Source organism: Strongylocentrotus purpuratus, unplaced genomic scaffold (assembly GCF_000002235.5).
Source record: "Strongylocentrotus purpuratus isolate Spur 01 unplaced genomic scaffold, Spur_5.0 spur5_scaffold_8, whole genome shotgun sequence".
Classification (NCBI taxonomy): domain Eukaryota; kingdom Metazoa; phylum Echinodermata; class Echinoidea; order Camarodonta; family Strongylocentrotidae; genus Strongylocentrotus; species Strongylocentrotus purpuratus.
Genome location: NW_022145614.1, coordinates 29,815,510 through 29,838,177, shown reverse-complemented (window position 1 = coordinate 29,838,177; position 22,668 = coordinate 29,815,510). Strand labels below are relative to the sequence as shown.

At 36.4% G+C, this 22,668-nt stretch overlaps 1 protein-coding gene across 1 annotated transcript in view; it reads left to right on the top strand.

Moving 5' to 3' along the window:
• Positions 1-21,522: 21,522 nt before the first annotated feature.
• The window catches only part of LOC580566 (SNF-related serine/threonine-protein kinase), a 33,796-nt gene continuing 32,650 nt past the window's right edge, over positions 21,523-22,668 (top strand). Inside the window, exon 1 of the mRNA XM_030975849.1 lies at positions 21,523-21,661. Coding sequence (XP_030831709.1) covers positions 21,549-21,661 — 113 coding nt within the window. The 5' untranslated portion in view covers positions 21,523-21,548. The remainder of the gene's footprint in view (positions 21,662-22,668) is intronic.

Below are 22,668 nucleotides of genomic sequence, written 5' to 3'. Positions count from 1 at the left end.
TGGGGTCACGAGGTCAAAGGTCAAAGGTCACAGGGCTCATTATGTATGCAAAAATAGCTTGTGATCGCATTCTCATTAGAACAGATTGATGGATTCCTGCCAAATTTCGATCATGTATGTATCTTGCAGAGCCAATGAACTGAGTAGATTCATGGGTCATGAGGTCAAAGTTCATGGGCTCATTATGTATCCAAAAATAACTTGTGAACGCATTCTTATTAGAACTGACAGATGGATTACTATTTAACTCAGGACATCTTGCAGAGCCAATGAACTGAGTAGATTTTAGGGTCATCAGGTCAAAGATCAAAGGGTCATATACATGTATGTATATATGAGAAATTGCTTGTAATCACGATATTCTGAGAACCTCTTAATGGATTACAATTGAACTTGAATTTGAAAAATTTCTTCTGTTTTGGTTTGTAAAATTGCTCTATGACGGAGGCATCATTTTCGACTGCGCGCAGTCGAAGTTCCATCTAGTTTGTTCATAGGAGGCTCAGATTGGAATAGTTAGGGTGCGTAACTCTGTATATGCTTGAATCACCTTGTAAAATATAAAAAATACAGGGGCATGGACTTGATTTGGGGCCCACGTGTCTCTGGCGCATAATGCCAAGCATTGATTTGCATGTGCACCACTTCTGTTTATGATGTCCATGCATTGTACTATGATGGATGGATCAATATATCTTCAAAAATATGTTTTGAATATGAAACTCAATATCTTCTGCATGAAAGATGAGGAAGTGCACTTTTGTATAAAACATGTTATTAAATATCTCTCATCTCTAAATAGATAGAACATCCTTGAAGATCCTCTCTGAAGCCAGATATAAGATTTATTATAGCCAACCAATTGGGCACCAGCTCTGTCTTGTTACGTAGGTATGTAGGCCTATATATAGGGTTTAGCCAGCCTTACAAATGTAGGTTTAAGTATATTTCAGACCAAGGAGTTATTGACATTAGCCAAAACTGTTGCCTGGCTACAGGGCTGAGGGATTGTTTTTTTCCTTTATGAAAATGTCATGGGCTTAGAGTTACTACTGTGAAGACCAACCAACCACTTCCATCTTTCACATGTACCAGATTAAAGCCCACACACTACAAACATTGTCCGCATCACGAACAGTTGTACGTACAATTTTGTACATGTATATGTTTTTTGTCAAATAAAGGATCGTTGTTTTCAAAGATAATTTGGAAGGACTGATATAAATTCATTTGGACTCTAGACTAGCACAAGTGACATGGTTCATCTTGGGAGAGATAGAGTAAATAAATACAATTTGATCATTTGATGTGAAATTCAGTGTAAAACACTACATTTGGTCCACAGAAACTCTTCTTGTACATGTACTACTTATGTATTTTCTTAAATTATGGATGAAAAAAAATCCAGAGTTTGTCTCTAATTTGAGCTAATTAATTCTTCTGTTCTTATGAGGTTTCCAGAGCCACTCTGTGCTTCTATTCATTTTTGTTTCCTTTACTGGCATCCACAGCATGTAGGCCTTCACATGAACACATACATTTGTAGACCTAGATAATGACATTTCAAATTAGTCCAAGGTTAGCTCGTCTGTTGCATGCCAGAATGTCGTAAGAGCTACATGTACATGTATATTGTCAGTGGCAGTAACATCATTCTTGCAGGAAACCGTTGAGACTCATTGTAGAGCTCTTCAATAGAGACAGATTTCATTAACCTTTCCAATCTAGACTGTGTGACTTTGGCATTTTACCTTGCGTATCAATTTGCTGGCATTTACTCACAAGGCTAAACATGTACATTGTAATGTACACATGTAAAACTGTACATATACATGTATGTCTGTGGACGTGTATGACTAGGCCAATAAATAGCCAATTAACAGGGACCCAAAGCAGCAAGTGAAATTGGCAGTTGTGTACGTCCTTTGAGACTATTGATTGGCTTCATGGTCATTGCTAACAACACATGGTGTAATGAGTTTTCAGTATTTCTTCATTATAAGCTGATAGTGTGATCATTTCCAAATGGTTATTATCAAAGGCTCATTAAAAACAAACAGAAACCAATGTCATCGGACTGTTTGGACTTTGTTTCAAACCTTTACATCAAGGAATCGTGTGACATTGCATTTATATTGTCTACAGCCAGAAGGGCGTTAACTCTGCAAACATGTAGATCTAGGAGTGAAAGACCTATTGGCTCTCAACAGATGATATTTCATGTTTTAAAGACTGTCAATACTACTGGCCAGAAGGGATTAGACCACGCAGCAAGGTCACTGACAGGTGGCTATCTCATTAACTCAACTCTCAACTAACATAACACAAAAAGAGGATCATGGGGGACCAACAGGCACCGATTGGGGAAGTTTTCTATATATAGAGGGAGCAAGTAGCCACAAGTAGGACAGTGGGGCTTTAATGGGTGGAATACAGATTGACTTGATGACATCACCTGGAAACTGTTTAATATTTCACATAATTAATAATAATAATTAACAACATTTGTATAGCGCTTATCACAAAATATGTCTCAAATCAAATCACAATGAGATCGAAGACAGAGGATAGCGAAAAAATATGCTGTAGATCTCTTCTGCCGTTGCACGTGCATGTGTATGTAATATTGTAAACCAAATACGTACATGTAGATTGTAATCAAAGCATGCACTAGATCATCTACTTAATGTCTGTACAAATACAGGAAAACGTGTAAGCACATGTGCACATAAATTGGACCTTCAACTTAATGTGGATTGCGTGTGAGTGTCCTATTTATTATGTAGATGTACCTGCACAAATGTTGAAACAAACTATCTAACAATATTGTGTATAATCAAAATCATTTAAATGCAATACTGCTCTTCTCACTATATTTGCCCGGCCTGCATGGCCGTAATTAAGCTGATGTACAATGTAAATGTATGTGTTCATAGTGCTAGTAATATGAATTTGAATGCACTTTGTGTGTCTTTTTAAAGGCTTATAGTCATACTGTAATTTCTTATTGGGAATTTGACACCATTCTGTTATTTACCTGAATGTAGGTTTTAAGACTGACAGGTCAATACATGTATGTACTGCACACACCCTCCACACACCCTCCACCTAGTCTGCAAGCACAGACCCTAATTTGACACTTTATCAAAAAATCATTGTGCCTTGAGAGAAGCCTAGCCCATCTACCTACTGGTTGTGTCAATATAGGGAGCAGCTATAGTACATGGCCTACGGTAGTCTTATAGTGCAGACTCTCTTTTACAACTGACCAGCGTTTGTGCCTGCAAACTACCCTCCACCCACTTCATGACAACTGTCCATTAGGACAGGTCATCATCATAAATTCTGATCACAGAATTATGGTGGCCCTGAAGGGACATCGCGAATAGACTAAATCGTGAAAAATATGCGATAAAATTCACGATATCGTCAATTTTATCGCATATTTTTCACGAAGAAATTCACGAAATTGACGATATCGTGAACTTTATCGTGAACTTTTCACGATGAAATTGACGATATCGTGAATTTTATCGTGAAAAGTTCACGATATAAAGTTCACGATATCGTCAATTTTATCGTGTACTCTATCGTGTACTCTATCGTGTACTCTCCTGACGGGCGCTTCGTAAACAAAACCAGCCCTAGCTGGGGGAGACAGAGAGAAGGAAAAAAGGGAAAGGGAAAGAGAAGATAAAAGGAAAGAAAGAATAATAAGAAGAAAAGAGGGAAACGGGGGGGGGGGCGAAGGGCTCTTGCCTCCTCCTCCCCCCCCCCCCCCCTCCCCGCCAAAAAATAAATCAGAGAGAGAGAGAGAAGGGAAAGGGAAAGGGAAAGAGAAGATAAAAGGAAAGAAAGAAGAGGAAGAAGAAGAAAAGAGGAAAACGGGGGAAGGGCGAAGGACTCTTGCCCCCCCCCTCCCCCCCCCCCGCCAAAAAATAAATCAGAGAGAGAGAGAGAGAAGGGAAAGGGAAAGGGAAAGAGAAGATAAAAGGAAAGAAAGAAGAGGAAGAAGAAGAAAAGAGGGAAACGGGGGCAAAGGGCTTTTGCCTGGTCCCCCCCCCCCCCCCCCCCCCGCCAAAAAATAAATAAGAGAGAGAGAGAGAAGGAAAGGGAAAGAGAAGAAAGAAAGAGAAAAACGAAAAAGAGGGAGAATAGGAAAGAAAGGAAAAGAAAGAAAAGAAAGGAGGCAAGAGCCCTTCGCCCCTGTTTCCCTCTTTTCTTATTCTTTTTCCTCTTCTTTCTTTCCTTTTATATTTTCTTTCCCTCTCCCTTCTCTTTCCCTTTATGGCGGGAGGGGGGAGGGGGAGGTAAGAGCCTTTCGCCCTTCCCCCGTTTCCCTCTTTCCGTCTTCTTCTTCTTTCTTTCCTTTTATATTTTCTTTCCCTTTCCCTTTCCCTTCTCTCTATCTCTCTTTCTCTCTCCTATTTATTTGTTGGCGCGGTAGGGGGGGGGAGGCAAGAGCCCCTCTTTTCTTCTTCCTTTCCTTTTTTATTCTCTTTCCCTTTCCCTTCTCTCTCTCTCTCTCTCTCTTATTTATTTTTTTGGCGGGGGGTGGGGAGGGAGGAGGCAAGAGCCCTTCGCCCTTCCCCCGTTTCCCTCTTTCCTTCTTATTCCTCTTCTTTCTTTCCTTTTATATTTTCTTTCCCTTTCCCTTCTCTCTCTTATTTATTTTTGGCGGGGGGGGGGGGGGGGGAGGAGGCAAGAGCCCTTCGCCCTTCCCCTGTTTCCCTCTTACTCCTCTTCTTTCTTTCCCTTTCCCTTCTCTCTCTCTCTCTCTCTCTTATTTATTTTTTTGGCGGGGGGGGGGGGGGAGGTAAGAGCCTTTCGCCCTTCCCCCGTTTCCCTCTTTCCTTCTTCCTCTTCTTTCTTTCCTTTTATATTTTCTTTCCTTTCCCTTTCCCTTCTCTCTCTCCTTATTTATTTTTGGCGGGGGGGGGGGGGGGGGGGGGAGTGAGGAGGAGGCAAGAGCCCTTCCCCCCCCCCCCCCCCCCCCCCCCCCCCCCCCGTTTCCCTCTTTTCTTCTTCTTATTCTTTCTTTCCTTTTATCTTCTCTTTCCCTTTCCCTTTTTTTCCTTCTCTCTGTCTCCCCTAGCTAGGGCTGGTTTTGTTTACGAAGCGCCCGTCAGGAGAGTACACGATAGAGTACACGATAGAGTACACGATAAAATTGACAATATCGTGAACTTTATATCGTGAACTTTTCACGATAAAATTCACGATATCGTCAATTTCATCGTGAAAAGTTCACGATAAAGTTCACGATATCGTCAATTTCGTGAATTTCTTCGTGAAAAATATGCGATAAAATTGACGATATCGTGAATTTTATCGCATATTTTTCACGATTTAGTCTATTCGCGATGTCCCTTCAGGGCCACCATACAGAATGCTTTCTGAGTCTCTTGCAGCAAGTTCTCAGTTGGACACCAAGTTTCATTACTGCTGTGTGCAAGATTTTGCACAAGCATGCAACAGCTACAGTAGTAATTCCCTGGTAGAGTCACCATGTCCATGATACATGAACCAGAAACAATGTGTATGGAACATAAAAGTGTTTTTTTAATTTTTTGTTGTTGTAATCAAACAGAAAGACATGCAATTAAAGAGAAGGTTGAGTTCTTGGAAGAGGTGAAAAATAATTTGTGAGCATTACTCATTCTTATTATGCAAGTGTGGAAGAACATCAGTTAAGACATGTTCCCTGAAAAGCATGGCTCTTCAAATGCCTTCATATTCTAAATATGCATGTAACATCGTAAAAATCGGGGGGGGGGGGGGCGGCTTTTTACGCCACGTGATCGTGTAGTCCCACATATGTCTTTCTGTGCAAGTGTTTGTAACTTTACCAAGACTTGACCAAATTTCTTATCATTTTGATGATTCCAGAACCTTGCAATACACATAAATTTTTATATGCTAGATGATCAACCTTTTCTGGTCGGTTCCACACCGTTTCTTTCACAATGCAATCGCATGACCAGAACTCAACTTCATCTTTAAAGCAGCATGTAAAATCAAACTCTCCAAGTTGAGAGTGTTATTGATATTTTTGCATTGCCGTGCATCCACAATTCAATTCCCTGCTTGGGTAATGGCACCAGCTCTGTCTGTGAGACGACGAATCGATATGAGGCTTTCTAATACCTGGTCGCACGCCCGTACTACATGTCGTTAATGGGTCTATGGAAATATGGCACAATTATGGTACATACAATACCAGTGTACTTTGGCTCATTCATTTAAGTATGCTGGCATGTGCATGTACACATAAAACTCAATTATTCATACCCTTACCAAGTTTTGTAATTTTTGAAGTACGTGAAAACATTGACTCTTCCTGATTTATGTTCTTGAGAATGTGACAACATCATGTCATACTTTACATGACACATGTTCTTAGCTATTAGCCACAAGTTCTGCAGTTGATTTTTATTACTTTGGTTCATTCCCTCCCACTAGATTAAATACATTCTATAATTTTTCAGTTAACAAATCTCAGACCTAAATTTTTGCATCACTTACATGGTAAGTGGTTCACACTCCCATACTTCTTTGTGTGGATTTCATTCAGGTTTGCACAACTCTCTTGCTCTGCTACTCCCGCTTTGATGACACAACAATGTTTTGCTCTGTAAATTTGAACTATATGTTGTAGAATCTGTATATAAAATATTCTGTATGGAGTTTTTTAAAACTTACATAAATGTGCATGTACATGTACATAGTACTTACATAAATGTACCTATTTTTAGCTCATTAATGACACAAATTCTAGAAAGTTCAAGTATTTGTAGTGCAGCAAATATTTCTACCTGCCCACACAGTAATTTCTCACAAATGACACTTATATAGTGGACTTAAATATCTATTAAAACTTGGAATTCGGAATCATCATTTGATGATGGCTGGAGGCAGGACAAAGGCAATGTTATATATGACACTTGAGCCGTGGGGATCGGCTCTTTAAATGCATGCCTATATTTAGGCTAGCTGCCGGGTTTGAGAGATACTGAATATTGAATCATTCCTGCTGAAGATCAGTTGAAGATCAAGCGCGGAGGAAATGAGAGCTTGAGAGAAGCAATCCAATCTTCCTCTAAAAGCGCTCATCTCCAGATCTTCTCGCTTGCTCTCTCTCTCTCTCTCTCTCTCTCTCTCTCGCTTCCATTAGTTTGTTCTGTTTCCAGATGTGGGAACGTTTCCTGCGTGACATGCAGTTATCTGTCTTTACACGCATAGTGCTGATCACTCTCGGTCCTACATGTAGCTCATGAACTATACATAATGTAGAGTACACAGAATCATGTACATGTACATGTAGGCCTCCAGAGAGAGATATATATATACATGTAAGAGAGTGAGAGAGAAAGAGAGAGACAGAGGGGAGGGAGAGGGAGATACATGTGTGAGAGAGAGAGAGAGAGAGAGGGAGATAGATGTAGAAGAGTTGGAAAGAGAGCACTAAAACATTTCCTAATTCATGCTCATTCAAATTAAATGTTTATGTAACAATTCAAGCTATAAATTTCCTTCAATTAATTAATTTATTATAAAATACTTGAACATGTTTAATTTAATGTATAAATATGAAAATACATTGACCCATTAACCTTTGCAACAGTCCGACCAGCAAAGAGGATAACTTTAATAATGTACATTTAAACATATGAACATTAACTATTAAGCATACCTATTTCTATTTCTCATACTTGTATTCTTGCTTGGTCATGTAAATATATCTTTCAACACCTCATCGTGCATTTGCCATCATTATCATTTTTTTCTAATTTCTGTGTGCTGTTCTCCAGTCTGAAATGGTAGCATGCATACAAACGCGTTATCCTTTTCCTCATTAATTATGCTCTACACCTGCCCCAAGTGTTGATCTGTATGCAAGGTTTGTGAGGAAAAAGGGGCTTCCAATTATTCGCTAACAAGCACTAAGGTCTCTTACGCAAGCCTTTTCAAAGAGAACCAAATTCTTATTTTATTTTTAGTAATGATATTCATGTTTATTAGAGAAATGGGCTGATATTGATATTGACATGAGCAGGCTTTCCTTGGCTTCTTTCAGGCCTAAATGTAATTATTTTGAGCAGTACAATGCTTCTTATCAGGCCGGTGTTATTGCACCCCCCCCCCCCCCCCCCTTATTGTACAAGCAAAGAGGGCTTCTCTAGATAGCCAAGGTTACATGTAAAAAACAAACATCCTAGCTTCTTTCAAGCACAATGAATTATGTTTTTGCCAATGTACAAGCATTGATGGGCTTCTTTCAAGGACAACTTTCACAGTACAACTCCAGGTTCACGCACATCCTGGCTTCTTTCAAGCCCAATATAGTGTGTTTAGAATTGCAAAAGTCAAGCAACGATCAGTTTCTTTCAAGCCCAATTTCCACAGTGCAACTCCATGTAGATGTACATCCTGGCATCTTTCAAGCCCGATATATTTTGTTTATTAGAATCATTCCTCCATTCAATCATCAAGGGAAGGTTATCTCTCATCTCGGATGTGCATCTTAGAGTCTTGGGAGATCATCTATGTCAGGAATGATTACAGTCAACATACATCCCCACAGCATACACGCCTATAGAAAAGATAGCAATGAGATGCTATTCTCGTCTAATAGGACATGAGTTATATATGACATGCATCTACAGCCTACATGTACATAGCGCTGCTTTATCAATGTTGATTCAATATCATATGTAGGAAACCTTTTATTAGTCTATTGAGTTCGATTTAATTTTGGTTTAGCATACTTTTCCAGACTCAAGCCAAAATTATCATGGGCGTTAATAGTATCCAATGGGTATGTACACAAAATACTGTTACCCTTGCATAATCTTGCCTAACTGCTACTTTGTTATCCATTGTTACATATAAGCATAGGTATATAGATTTTGTTGTTTCGTGCAATTGGACAAAGTATTATAAGTACTTATCATTCCCAGGTTCTCCTTTTATATGTCAAGTGTCAATCATTTTACATACCGGTAATTTTATCAAATGTTCAGATTTTATTTCAACTTAACAAGAATACAAATGTAAATCAAATCTGTAGATGCATTAACCACTTTTTCCTTATATTTCGCATCATTGATGTATTAATACTGTGAATGAATCTTCACATATTTGCTAAATATATCAACAAGAATATCACATTCCCATCAATCAGAGCAGGAGTGAAATATTTTCTAAAGCTCAAAGCAGAGAACAAACTGTAACCTTTTGCAGACACCTATTCTGTTGACAGAAGTTCAGCCATGCAGAAAAGAAGTCATTGTCAAATCAGGGGTCTGCTTGTCTCTTGTAGCATCTCTATTGACAGTCAAGGAGTCACTGGATATCTTCTAGCGAGGGCGACAGGTAAATGTCAAGTTCATGTCACAGTGGGTCTATGGCCGTGTGCCAAGAAAATCAGCCTACCAGTTGTATTTCTGTGTCGTTTTTACTTGTTTCCTTAAGAGTGTAGTTCGGTATGCTCATGATGGGGATGTTGTATTGGTTTTCCAACCTCACTGTTTGTGTAGCATTAGGTTCTATAGGTGTTGTACTTCGATATCTGGGTATAGGTAGAGATGCAGATTTGGTGGTATTCTTGGCAAGGGACATTTGTTTTACCTGAAAAAAAGAAGCTAGTATATACCAGTATTAAAGATAGAACTAATAAACACTTTAGTTTTGTTTAGTATTGAGGAACACTGTATCTGTACCGAAGACTTTGATGATACAAAGTTGAATAAAATGATATTCAGTCAGAATATGCAACAACAAAAAACAAATATTGATCAATATAAATGAAATGTAAATTTGTTATGACTTTGGTAGAAGAGGTACATGTATTAAACGTCGAACTGAGTAATGATCAAAGAAAGATTGGAATACATACCCAACCTTATTGATTGGAAGCTGGAGACTGTACTTGAGTTCATCATTAATCTCAACTCCTGACATAAGAAATTGGGCCCCCAGGAGTGATAGACTGAAATAGAGAAATATTGCCCCATGCTTTTCAAGTGGTTTGAAGTAAAGGTCCTGTTAATTTCTTTATACTTTTTGGTCCGGACAAGATATGATGTAATGAGACTTCTAAATCAACCGGTCAGGAGAAAATTATGTTATGAGAAGTGGAGATAATCTTTAATATCCAAAGAAAAGTAGGCCGAGGAAAAACGTACAAGCTAAAATAGAATGAACTGGGTGCCCCTCTAGGCTGCTAGCCCTGTAATTTCATTAAATTAAGTGAATTGCTGGATGCACTTGTACAGTGTAATACTGCCTTGAAAACATGCTAGTCTCTGTACAAGTCAAGGATCGCTACATGTCACCGGTGTATATTCATAATGACTGTCCATACATGTATAGATGTTTCCAATAGATGACCAACCATCTGCAGGAAATTGGTATGCAGGAAATTGTGTTTTAAATGTTACAGCCTATTAAGGTTTATGTATCGCATAAATACACAACAAAAGATATGTTATGAGTTAAATACTGTACTTAACCGGGAGAAGAAGAAGTTTAAGTTAATATTGTTTCATTTAAGCTGATCTTTGCACAATGATCGAATCTAGAACTTCCTAGATGTAAGACTATTCATATTATTGTAAACATATTGGCTTACTGTCTACGAGCTAGAATGAAGAATTTACAGAAATGAAAAGCCAGAAATGAAAAGCCATGGGTCATTTCAAAATAAAAATAAACTGCAAGTACAATAGAAGTTTGTACAGCTTCGCAGGATGAGTGAACTAAAAAACATCCAAGGTTCATGTAAGATCTTTTTCTTCTTGCTAATTCTGTCATTGTTGTCTTGTCTTTCTCATGTTTGTACTTGAGTAGAAAGAATGGAAAGTGATACTTCCACTCCTGTTCAGATGAGGGATATAACACGTCTGCAGAAAAACAGAAGAGCGTTGGCTCATAGAGCTAAGGCCTAAAATCTGGCATCGGCAGATGACAATGTTTCATAGAGTTATTCCACCTCTATAATACCCATTGTAAAATTGGAAAAATCTTTTGTTTTGGAGTGCTTGTAATGTTTGCAAATTTTGTAAATGATTCAGATTCTCCAAAAGTTTCATGCCACATGATCACAACTTACACAACATTGAATTCTTTTTTTGAATTTGCCATTTGTTTCTGCTAAAAATGGCCAGTTCACAAAAGTTCTCGTTTTATAGCAGACCTGTATCATACCATTTTTCTAGTTTTAATGAGGTGATAGAGATGTATGGGCATTTTTAATGAGGGGATTTTTGCATTGTAAGGATCATGATTGGTATGATGTGTGAACATGGTACCATACAAAAACTGAACACTGAGGGGTCTAAAATATGAGCATGTGCTGAATGACATGACGATCATCACCTAAGCACAATGTACAGCACTCAACTCCAAATTGGCTTCCAAACAATGTTCCTTCTAATATTTCGACCCATGCACATTCCCCCTGTGCAACATGGCCACTGTATGTGTACACAATTTTTTTAAAGGACGATTTATTGAAAGACGTTTCTGTCGTGTGAATAGGCACTAAATAAGCTGTAGGAAGTGTTTGTTTAGTCCATCTGAGATACCTTTTGAGTAATACCCAAGTTCATCAGAAACAGAATCCGAGATTGGAAAGCATAGATCTCCAGGCCTTGTTTGAATTTAATCAGGGGTAGTTTCGATGAGAGTAAATATATCATGAGAAGTATGATTTATTGTATGAAAGTATGATGGTTACAAATTACTTTCAAAAGTAATTTGCAATTTCCAATTGCATGTTTTAATTGCTAACAGTTGTTTTGACATACACTTTAAAAATTGATTGATCCATATTATTGTATCCATCAACTAAAGCAACTTAATGAATACAATCTATCAATATTGATGTACATGTATTGGATTCAATATTTTAAAGGTAAATAGAATTACATGTACATGTAGGTGTCATTTTTGTTTTTGATTATGCTAATTGTAATATTTTCAAGATTGTCATGTTTTTTGTAATAAGAATGGCAACTATTTGTCACATTGGCAAGTGGCTACCATAAGTAAGCCTTGTGTTATGTACATAAATGAAGTATAAATAAATGTTATTTAATTCCTAATTTGATACCCATTTATCACCCACACATGAAAATAATTCAACTCAATCGATTTATGGCGTGTCTAAAGTGGGCCTCTTTTCCGGAAATGGAAAAAGACCAATTATTCTGGGTAACACTCTGTGGAACCTGACCTTGGATAAGGTTGAGAAATGATTATTACCACTCCCCGTTGTCTGTCAGCTTAGTTATCGCCTTGGGAGGTTCAGATCAAGTTCAGCTTATTTTTTCTCTCCAGAGCTAACCACTCTCATGAAAATTGTTTGACTTTGCTCTCTCATAGTGATGTTGCCTTTGATGTTTCTCAAGTTGGTTGTATATAATTATCCTTTATTCCCATTCCACTGCTAGTTAAGCACATTAATGAAAACACACAATCAAACACAATCATAATGCATTTTCTCCTGTAAAAGTATCCTTTTTTTTTCTAGTAAATTAAACAGGGGTACTTTTTGGTACTTGTTATGCATCAAGACAAAACAGGATTTTCCTGTTTGTATAAATACAAAAAGTGTGATGTTGTGTAGGCCTATTGTATCCATGCTCTGTACCATGTACTGTACGTGAAAGGGATTTCTTGAGATATTGGTATTCCATTATATATCTCTCTCTCTCCAAAAGAGGATGTGAATAAATTGATTTATTCCAATTCATTGAATTAAAGTAGTTATAACTCCCTACTATTTCATGCTTGAAAGCACACTATTTTATAACTCAGATTATTTCGTAGAGGTACATATAGAGATACCATTTTTTGGAAAGTTTGTGAGTCTTTTGACACTGTGTGGTTAAAATAAACGGTGGTGATTCACCTTTCGTTTCCTGTGCATGTCCCTGTGACTGCATGCGTGGTGGTATAACAGGCGACAAACTTGTTCCATTGGCATTGTTCTTGGGCACTGTTGCAGTTCTCCGGTAAAATAGTCATCTGTATTAAAGCCAAAAAGAGAGTTGACTAATACATTGTCTGTGTAGAGCCATAAGGACATTAACTCTAAATAAAGAGATATTATTATGATTTCAAAACGCCTCTCTGGCTCTAAACATATGATTTAGGGTGACTGTATTATGCCTCACTTTAAGTTGAAGCCTCACTTTTTTCTTTCTGAATTTAGAACAATGACTTAGCATTTAAAGGGTGAAGGGAGTATGTTGCAATTACTTTTTTTTTTAAATTTGTTGGAAAATTTGTGCTCTAAACAGATGATTAAGGGTGACTGTATTATGCCTTACTTCAAGTTGTCAGCCTTTTTTTCCTCCTTCTGAATTTAGAACAATGACTTAGCATTTAAAGGGTGAAGGGAGTATGTCGCAATTACTTTTTTTTCTTCTATAGTTGTTTGAACATTTGTGCTCTAAACAGATGATTTAGGGTGACTGCATTATGCCTCACTTTGAGTTGAAAGCCTCAGTTTTTTTCTTCCTTCTGAATTTAGAACAATGACTTAGCATTTAAAGGGTGGGGGGAGTATGTCGCAATTACATTTTTTTTCTATATTTGTTGGAAAATTTATGGTAAAGGATATTTTATTGTATAAGGTTTGGCAAGTCATACAGCACTTGAATAGAAACTTACAATGGCCTACGTTCGTAGAATGAAAGTACTTCATATTCAGTTTCAACCATGGATCAATTAGTTCTGTGAAATGGCTTGAATTGAAGTTGAAACTTGTGCATATACCAGAAAAGTAAACAGTATCTTATAATGATAAAAGTATGGGGAAGTCCTTTTGCAGTCCAAGAGGAAATAAATTAATTTCAAAGAATTCTGTATGCATGACAGCCTACAAATACAATTAAGCAAATGAAAAGAAGTTTCCAGAAAGGGTATGAGGAATTGACAACTTCCTGAAATATTGATAAATCATTTATTGATATTTTGGACTCATATGAAGGAAAAAAGCACACAATTCTGATAGTGATATTTGTTGGAACAGTAGTGTTAAAGGGAATTTTACAGGATAAACTTTGGCAAGTCATCCAGCTCTTGAATAGAAACTTATAATGGCCTTATGTTCATAGAATGAGAGTACTTCATATTAGTTTCAATAATGGATCAATTAGTTCTGTGAAATGGATTGAGGTTGAAACTAGTGAATACCAGAAAAGCAACAATATTCTAATGATAAAAATATGGGGAAAACCTTTTGCAGTCCAAGAGGAAATAAATTATTTTCAAAAAATTCTGTATGCATGACGGCCTATACAATTAAGCAAATGAAAAGAAGTCTCCAGAAAGGGTATGAGGAATTGACAACTTCCTGAAATATTGATAAATCATTTATTGATATTTTGGACCCATATGAAGAAAAAAAAGCATACAATGCTGATAGTGATATTTGTTGGAACAGTAGTGTTTAAGGGTATTTTATAGGATAAACTTTGGCTAGTCATCCAGCACTTGAATAGAAACTTAGGATGTCCCTATGTTCATAGAATGAAAGTACTTCATATTTAGTTTCAATACTGGATTAATTAGATCTGTAAAATGCCTTGAAGTTGAAACTAAAGCATACCAGAAAAGTAACAGTATCCTATAATGATCAAAGTATGGGGAAAACCTTTTACAGTCCAAGAGGAAATAAATTATTTTCAAAAAATTCTGCATGCATGACGGCCTATACAATTAAGCAAATGAAAAGAAGTCTTCAGAAAGGATATGAGGAATTGAGGACTTCCTGAAATATTGATAAATCATATATTGATATTGTGGACCCATATATTGGAGAAAAAAAACATACTACCGGTATGCTGATGACGTAGTTCCATTCGAAAAGTGGAAATCGATACAATATAAAAATAATATTATACCTGCATTTGATATCTCACTTCCAAGTTTGAGTCGGCATGTAGTACATACAAGTTTAGAAAAGCACATGTAGAGTTTTCTATATTATGCTAAGCTATCATTACATTTGAAAGGTCATTAAGTCCTAAAAACTTCAGCCATGTTCACTGTTGATGAAAATAACTTAATATGTACCATGATTTGGGGGCATTGTTTGTATACAATAGCTTGTACAGTATATGATACTAACTCTTAGTGACGGTATACTGTATCCTCTTACAGTATGTTTATTTGAAACAGATTTGCGGTACAAATTTATTTTAAATCTTTTTGTTTGTGTTTGATTGTATTCAATGGCCATGACACATGTAGAGAACCCATGGGGTGCATCTATTTGTGCCCAAACAATGCGACACGCAAACAATACACATGGGACTGTTGACATTGTTTACCGCGATATCCAGAAGCTGCCAAGCACTTGCGACCGCCAGTTGATAGCAATCAGACATGACAGGAATAGATAGTCATATACATGTACGTGCCAAACATTTGCGATGCATACGTGAACATGTACATGAACATGTATTTGTAGCCAGAGAATCGCCTAGAGATACTGCACATCCATTGTACATATTAATGTGCATACTGCTTTGAAACCGCTATCAGGGAATTTCAAGCCCTCAAAAATTTATCTCCCAATTTATCTGTAGCAGCAAGATAAGTTTATGAAACTAAATGTGCAAAATGTGAGATGAAAAGACTCTGTGGTTTTCTTCCTACGAGTGAAAATTGAAGCCCTCATTTTGTACACAACAAATGGGGTGAATAAAACACTGCCGGTTGCAAAATTCTTATTTGAAAAGATATATTACTGTAAGTTTGCTAATACTAATAGTGAATATTTTGCCACCACACTTTTAGAAAAGATTATGAAACATTATGCCCTTTTATAAGTTTTGAGATTTTCACCATGCAAGTCCCTGCAATGCCCTTTAAGCATGCTGGTGTCTTGGTTGTGAGCTGCATGTCTGATATAGAGATAATGCTTAGGGTGACTATATTATCATAATTGTCCCAGTTTATTAGTATTGAGGGCCAAATAACCTACAATCAATTAATCTAGACCACTCTTGTTATGTTTATGGGTGTATACAGCATGATAATATCAAGGATGTCAGTAATTCATATGCATGCTTGCATTTGCTCCATGGAAATGATAAAAGATGAAATTGACATATATTGTCTTTTGAAAACCATAAGGGTGTTTCATGTACATGTAAGTCTTTGTTTAAGTATATGGGTTGATTACACCCTTTTGCACATTATATGCATATATGATTCTTAATTTCATTAATATATTACTCTTGCATTTCCTAGTAAATTAAAGTGTGCATGTATGCTCTTGTGAAATGCTTGTAGGCTCCTTTTACTTGAAAAGCTTTTGAACTTTAGATTTCTGGAGTTTGAATTTAAAGAATTCACCCTGATAATGCATTATGGGAGAAGTGTGTCACATGACATGTTGCGTGAGGACGGTAGGTGAGAGTACGTGCTCGGAGCTGACATCTTGTTATTAGCGAGCTTGCCGAGAATACTCTTCAAACAGGACGACAACTTTGTTTTAGCTCAGCATGTACCACAAAGTACACAGTAGTATTCACGCTATTTGTGCCGAGTTACATGCACAACATGTACATGTGTTAGGAACAAACATTCAGAAGTCTTGACATGTAGGAGATCGAGTTGGATGTAACTACTAGATTTTAGTTAGAGTTAAAAACACTTGGGTAGCTGAGATGAGAAATGGCTTGCGAAGCTCTTTGATGAAATATATTGGTACACTTTTATATTATAATACAAAAGGTCTGCTATCTGATGTGAACTCATACATTCAACAGGTCATGTACAGTAGCTCTTCTGAAAAAAACATTAGTAATTTGGCATGGATCAACAATACCGTATTTAATATCATGCATGTAGTCTCATTCTTACTGTTATAGATCATTGCTAAATAATTTTGTTTAATAAAAACTTAAAACAACCTCCTAAGCACAATCAATGCGGTACTATAATATAATATAGGTAATATTGGTATATGAAATGTGAATAAAATCATACTTCGAAATAGACTCCGTAATGATAATGATGATAATAATAATGATCTGGGTTTATATAGCGCTTAATATATCAACAGTGTCTCTGAGCGCTTGACAGATATTTTATAACCAACAGGCTTGCCCACACACAATATGTGCATTCTCCTCTCCCTGGGGAGTGTTTTCCAGCCAGACGCCATATTACATACACTCACAGTGCTGAGCAAACTATATCGACTTTTGCATGCTACAGGATCCCCATTTAACACCCGAATGGAGAATGATAAATGATGTCAGTACCAGCTAGGATTAGAACCCTTAACCCTTGGATTAACAGTCAAGTGAATGAACCACTATACCACAACACCTCCACACACAACATCAAAATGATTCTTTTAAAGGTAAAGACCAGTATTGGAAACGCCCCAATTTCAAAAAATGAAATGGAAGCTCTCATTACCAATCATGTGAAAGAATATGTTTTGACTAATACATGATGATAAAAAATTTGCCGGGAAACCACCTACTAATTCATATATTTGGTAAATTTGTTTCTCTCATGGTCTGTGAGAGATATAGGGTAGTCCCATATACATCTTTCTGTGTATAGTGCTTGTAACTTTACGAAGAATGGGCCAAATTTCTTATCATTTTGACGATTCCAGAACCTTGCAGATGCTAGATGCTAGATGATCAACCTTTTCTGATCGATTCCACAACGTTTCTTTCACAATGCAATCGCATGACCATAACTGGTCTTTACCTTTAAGCCTTGATAAAATGTACATGTAAGTAGCAGGATTGAAAGTTCAAATTGATTGTTATTGTTTGACAAACGTGAAAGGGAGATCACATGATTCAGAGGATATACATGTAAGATGGGTCTGAGAGCATTTCCTTTACTTTTTAAAAACACAATTGTCAAACTCTGCCATATATTAATAACTAAGGTTGTTTTACACTTCTAGGGAACAAAATTATCATCACCCATTATCACTTTCATCTGCATCAATCAATCTTCAAAACGCATGGATCAAAACAAAGACAGATTTTCATGCCCTGAATATACTGTATGTTACCATTCTCTAAAATGGTGTGAAGAGGTGACATCATTTAATGACATTTTAAGGCTTAACTTCTGCAGTAAATGAGAGATTTCACATAATTTTGTCATAAATATTCATACGATGGCAGATGCTCTGTCCCAGTGATTGTCTGGTAAACTAATCATGTGTTTTGATGCATAAATAAGCTGTTACAGCTAGAGCACTTCTTTTTATCTCACAATGAAATGTCATCGGACTTAGGAAGGCAATAACTTGAATCATCTGGAGAAAGTTGACTGTACTGTGCTTCATCTCCTTCATTCAGACTACCTAAAATCCATTGTACGGCTAGATACAAAAATCATATACATGTAACTGTATAATAAGCAATTAATATATATTTTAGTCTGAATATTGTAAACGTCATATAATGACAGATAGTTTAGCAAACAGCATGTTTGAGCATCTTTTCGAATCAAATCTTGATAAATAATCAGGGTGCCAGTCTAGTGTGAACATTGAATCGTATGAAAAAGGTATTACTGGGCAAGGCTCATTGTAAGTGTGCAGTGATGATCACCTAGCTGTCATGTAAACTGACCTCTTCAAAACCAGTTTCTTTATACCATGTTGTTTGTCTAGTGTTTATGCCCCCTTTTTGCCCCCTTTTTTTGACGAGAGTCATTACCTGTAGAACCTTTGAAGGCAGATGATATGCACATTTAATTTTTTAATCTCCTAAAAATCTTTCAAATTTATATTTTCTTGGTTTCATCAGTAGACTCAGTTTAGGGAATTACAGTCTTATCATGCTTCTGAGGCTATGTTACAAGTTTTCTCAATTTTATATATTCTCCTATGATAATTACAAAACTAAATATATTTTGTTGTACAATATAATTATTATAGAGTTTGAAATTTGAATGCATTATTTGCTGACAAAATACATCAATGCATCAATACACTAGGACGACATTAGGTCTTAGTAGCTACAGTACATTCGTGTATGTAACAGTCCTTATAATAATAATAATAATAATAATGAACGTTATTTGTATGGCGCATATCACTCACATAAAGAAAGTCCCTATGCGCTTAGAAAAGAAGGAAAAGGGCGGAATAAAAATGAACATTTATGCCTGATACATGAAAATAATTAATTACAAACAACAATAATGATACACAATTCCTACATAGCTTACATGTAATACATTGTAAATTCAGGTAATACAAATTTAAACATGAAAAAACATGACAATTAAATGAAAAATAAATTAAATATTAAATATGTACATGATACTATAACCAAAGAAGTCACTAAACAGCTGGAACAAAATTAACAATTTACAAAAAGATAGGTCTTCAACAGAGTTTTAAATGATTCTGTTGTGCTTGCCTGTTTGACAGTATGATATCTGTTTCCCCCTTTTACACAATTAATGATCACCAAGTGTATGAAAAAATATGAAATATAGGATAGTTCAAGGTCATATTATTTCATTTGATGATGAATATGAATATTATACAAACTTGTAATTCACAAGGGTAGTTGGCATTTTATTGCATTATGGATCCTGCCAATGGGGACTAAGCTACACACACAGCACATACATGAATAAAGGTCTGTGCAAGTGGTAATCATCTACATCTATGGATGTCCATTATGAACTGGCCTATATATTCCAAATTTCATAAATGTAGCAGGTTCATGAGGGAAGAATTGTGAAGGACGTCTTGACAAAGAAAAGAGCTGAAACCTGGATGAAGTTCTGACGTCAGTCCAGAATCACCAAGGGTTCTAGAATCATATCTATTGAGACCTTCTCCATTCGCTATCTTTATTATTGGACGTTTTATTGTTCACAAATGTCTGCTTTCTACGTATATGTATCTGGCTCTCTACTTCTTTACATGCCAATTCAAAACAGCATGCATGTTTGTGGAGTTTATCCCCCGCCACGTACCCCTCTCGGCTTCGTATTTCTTCTATCTGAAGTATGTGCTTAGCCTACATGTCAATGGATTACTTTCTCTCGTCTTTAATCCCTTCTAATCTAAAAGATGCTTTCCCATTTTATATAATGCTTTTATCATTTTATTTGACTAGTATCTCCCACTTGCTGTCTCTTATATTTCTCTCATCCTTTCCTTTAAGGTTTTCCTACAAAAAGCATATTAACTTGAAGATAATAGTATACTAGGCCAAATAAAATTTAAAACATGTTTAGCGTCCAGCCTTTTTGAAAAATAGGAAGGAGGAGGCCCTTTTTTTTTTCTTCAAAATGGCCGCTCGGTACATTTTCCCTGACAGTCGAGCTATTTTTCAAGATGGCCGTCGGCATACTATACTACATCTTTAAGCCAAGACTGAATGGAGATGTATACCATTGGGAGCATGTCTTGGATGTACTGTACATTTACATGTATATGAAGTTGTCTTTTATACAGGGTTACATTATAAATTGTCTGCTTAGAGTTGGAAGGGTGTAGACTTGTATCAACCAACAGAAAAGAAGATAATGAAAACATAGAGGGAGAATATGTAAGATACATGGAGAGAGAGAGAGAGAGAGAGAGAGAGAAAGAAAGAGAGAGAGAAAGAGAGAGAGAGATGGAGAAGGAAAGAGAGAGGTATAGATAGTGAAATTTAGCCAATTTCCGGTTTCATATGTGTCCTAAATAAGAAATGAACAGGTCGAGAAAAGGCCTGTGGGTTGCTACAGGCTCTATATGAGCCTGGATACCACACACTCTAGTGTTTTAATATGACAACTAATTAATTGTCTGCAAGGGTGGCTCATTTTGAGAAGCAGAGAACCGTGTGAAAATTGAAAATGATGCAGTTTTAATAACCCGTCTCATATTCAGCATACAGGTTTAATGGTAACGAATAATGATTATGTATAAACACCATTTTATTGTGTACTTTATGCTTCATTTTTTCCTCATTTAATCTGAGCCCATTTTCCTTCACCTACATGTATGTACATACATTTAGATGCTGTGGTACTAAAACAAACAAATGAATAAACAAACAAACTAACCAACAAAGAAACAAAGACAGAAAATAAACCGTTATGAGCCCCAATAAATCAATGTCAACAATCAATCGGATAATCACTTATTATTTGTGTGTTAGTTTTTATTGAAACTTCTTAACTAAAATATTTAGCTGTATTTTGAAATTCGATTAATTCCATATTGTCTGCTGAGAGCCAGAAGTGCATTAAATACAGGTGTAACATCCTTCTGGCCCTCATGAGATTCAAATGTACACTCTTACTTTATATCTCATATGCTAATACTGTATTTGAATATTTTTTTCATTCATTAACTATTCAGAGAGATGGAGCCTGGGTGTCCTTCTCTCTAATTATGTTGGTATGCGGGGAACCCCCTTTCCATGAAAACAACAACAGTGAGACATTGACAATGATCGTGGATTGTGATTTAATGTTTTTTCATATCTTTCATTAACTATTCAGATATATGGAGCCTGGGTGTCCTTCTCTATATGCTGGTATGTGGGGAACCCCCTTTTAACGAAACCAACGACAGTGAGACATTGACGATGATCATGGATTGTAAATACCATCTGCCAGAGTTCCTATCCAAAGAGTGTAAAAGGTAAGAAGTGGAAACATCTCTTGATCGTACCTTTAAAAAAAGGGAGTTTGTAAATAGCCCGGTTTACTAACATATTCAAAATTATGCATGTTTCTTTCATTGGGACCTAGCGAGGAGTTATTTCATCAACCAGATGATGAAGTGGAGATGGTGCACACAATGTCTTTAAGCTTCGGGTTATGATAATTTCGGAGCAATTTGAACCAAACTCTTTGGATATTATAGTCATGCCATTATTTCCTGAATGTCATCCCATGCTCTATATCATGATCAGAGAATATTTCAACCTTGGTTGGTGATGAACCCAAACCTCATTTGAAGCCAATTGCAATTAAACGATGTGTGAGCCAGAGAAGCGAATGGCCAAAGGCGTTATAGAGGAAATGAAGTTTAGGAGAGCTAGTGATCTAGATCTTTCAACATATTTCCTGTTCCAATATGATATAGATAACTATAACTAATTATCTTCCATACTTAAATGTGTCTTTCTCAAAGCTCTTATAGACTGATTGATTTCACGCATGCTTGAAGGCTGTATTTAGAATTTCAAATTGCATGAACAATTCAATACCAGTCTATATCGATTTCAAACTGCAAATATTCATCCATAGAGTCCTTAAATGCATTTTGAAGTTGGTTAGCATGTGCGCATGTAAGATAATGTAAGCACATAATTTGATATCCCCCCAGTTTTGTTTTGTCTTCTTTTTTCGTTGCTTGCTTGTCAGGGAATGTCTGAGTAAAAACTCAGGACTAGGGACCTTTTGGGATTTTCCACTTGAAATCGTGCAATCTGGTGCATACCTAAGAAGAAAATTTGTAGTTATCTTTCCTACCTTGTATTACACATATAAATAAACACACATATTGTTCATGTTTAATATTACATGAACAATCATAACTCATAGAAAAGTTATTAAGTTGATAATTATTTATCACTTTGTACCATTACTTTGTAATTTTTAATTAAACTGAGATGATGCACCATACTCAATCTTTCTACATCA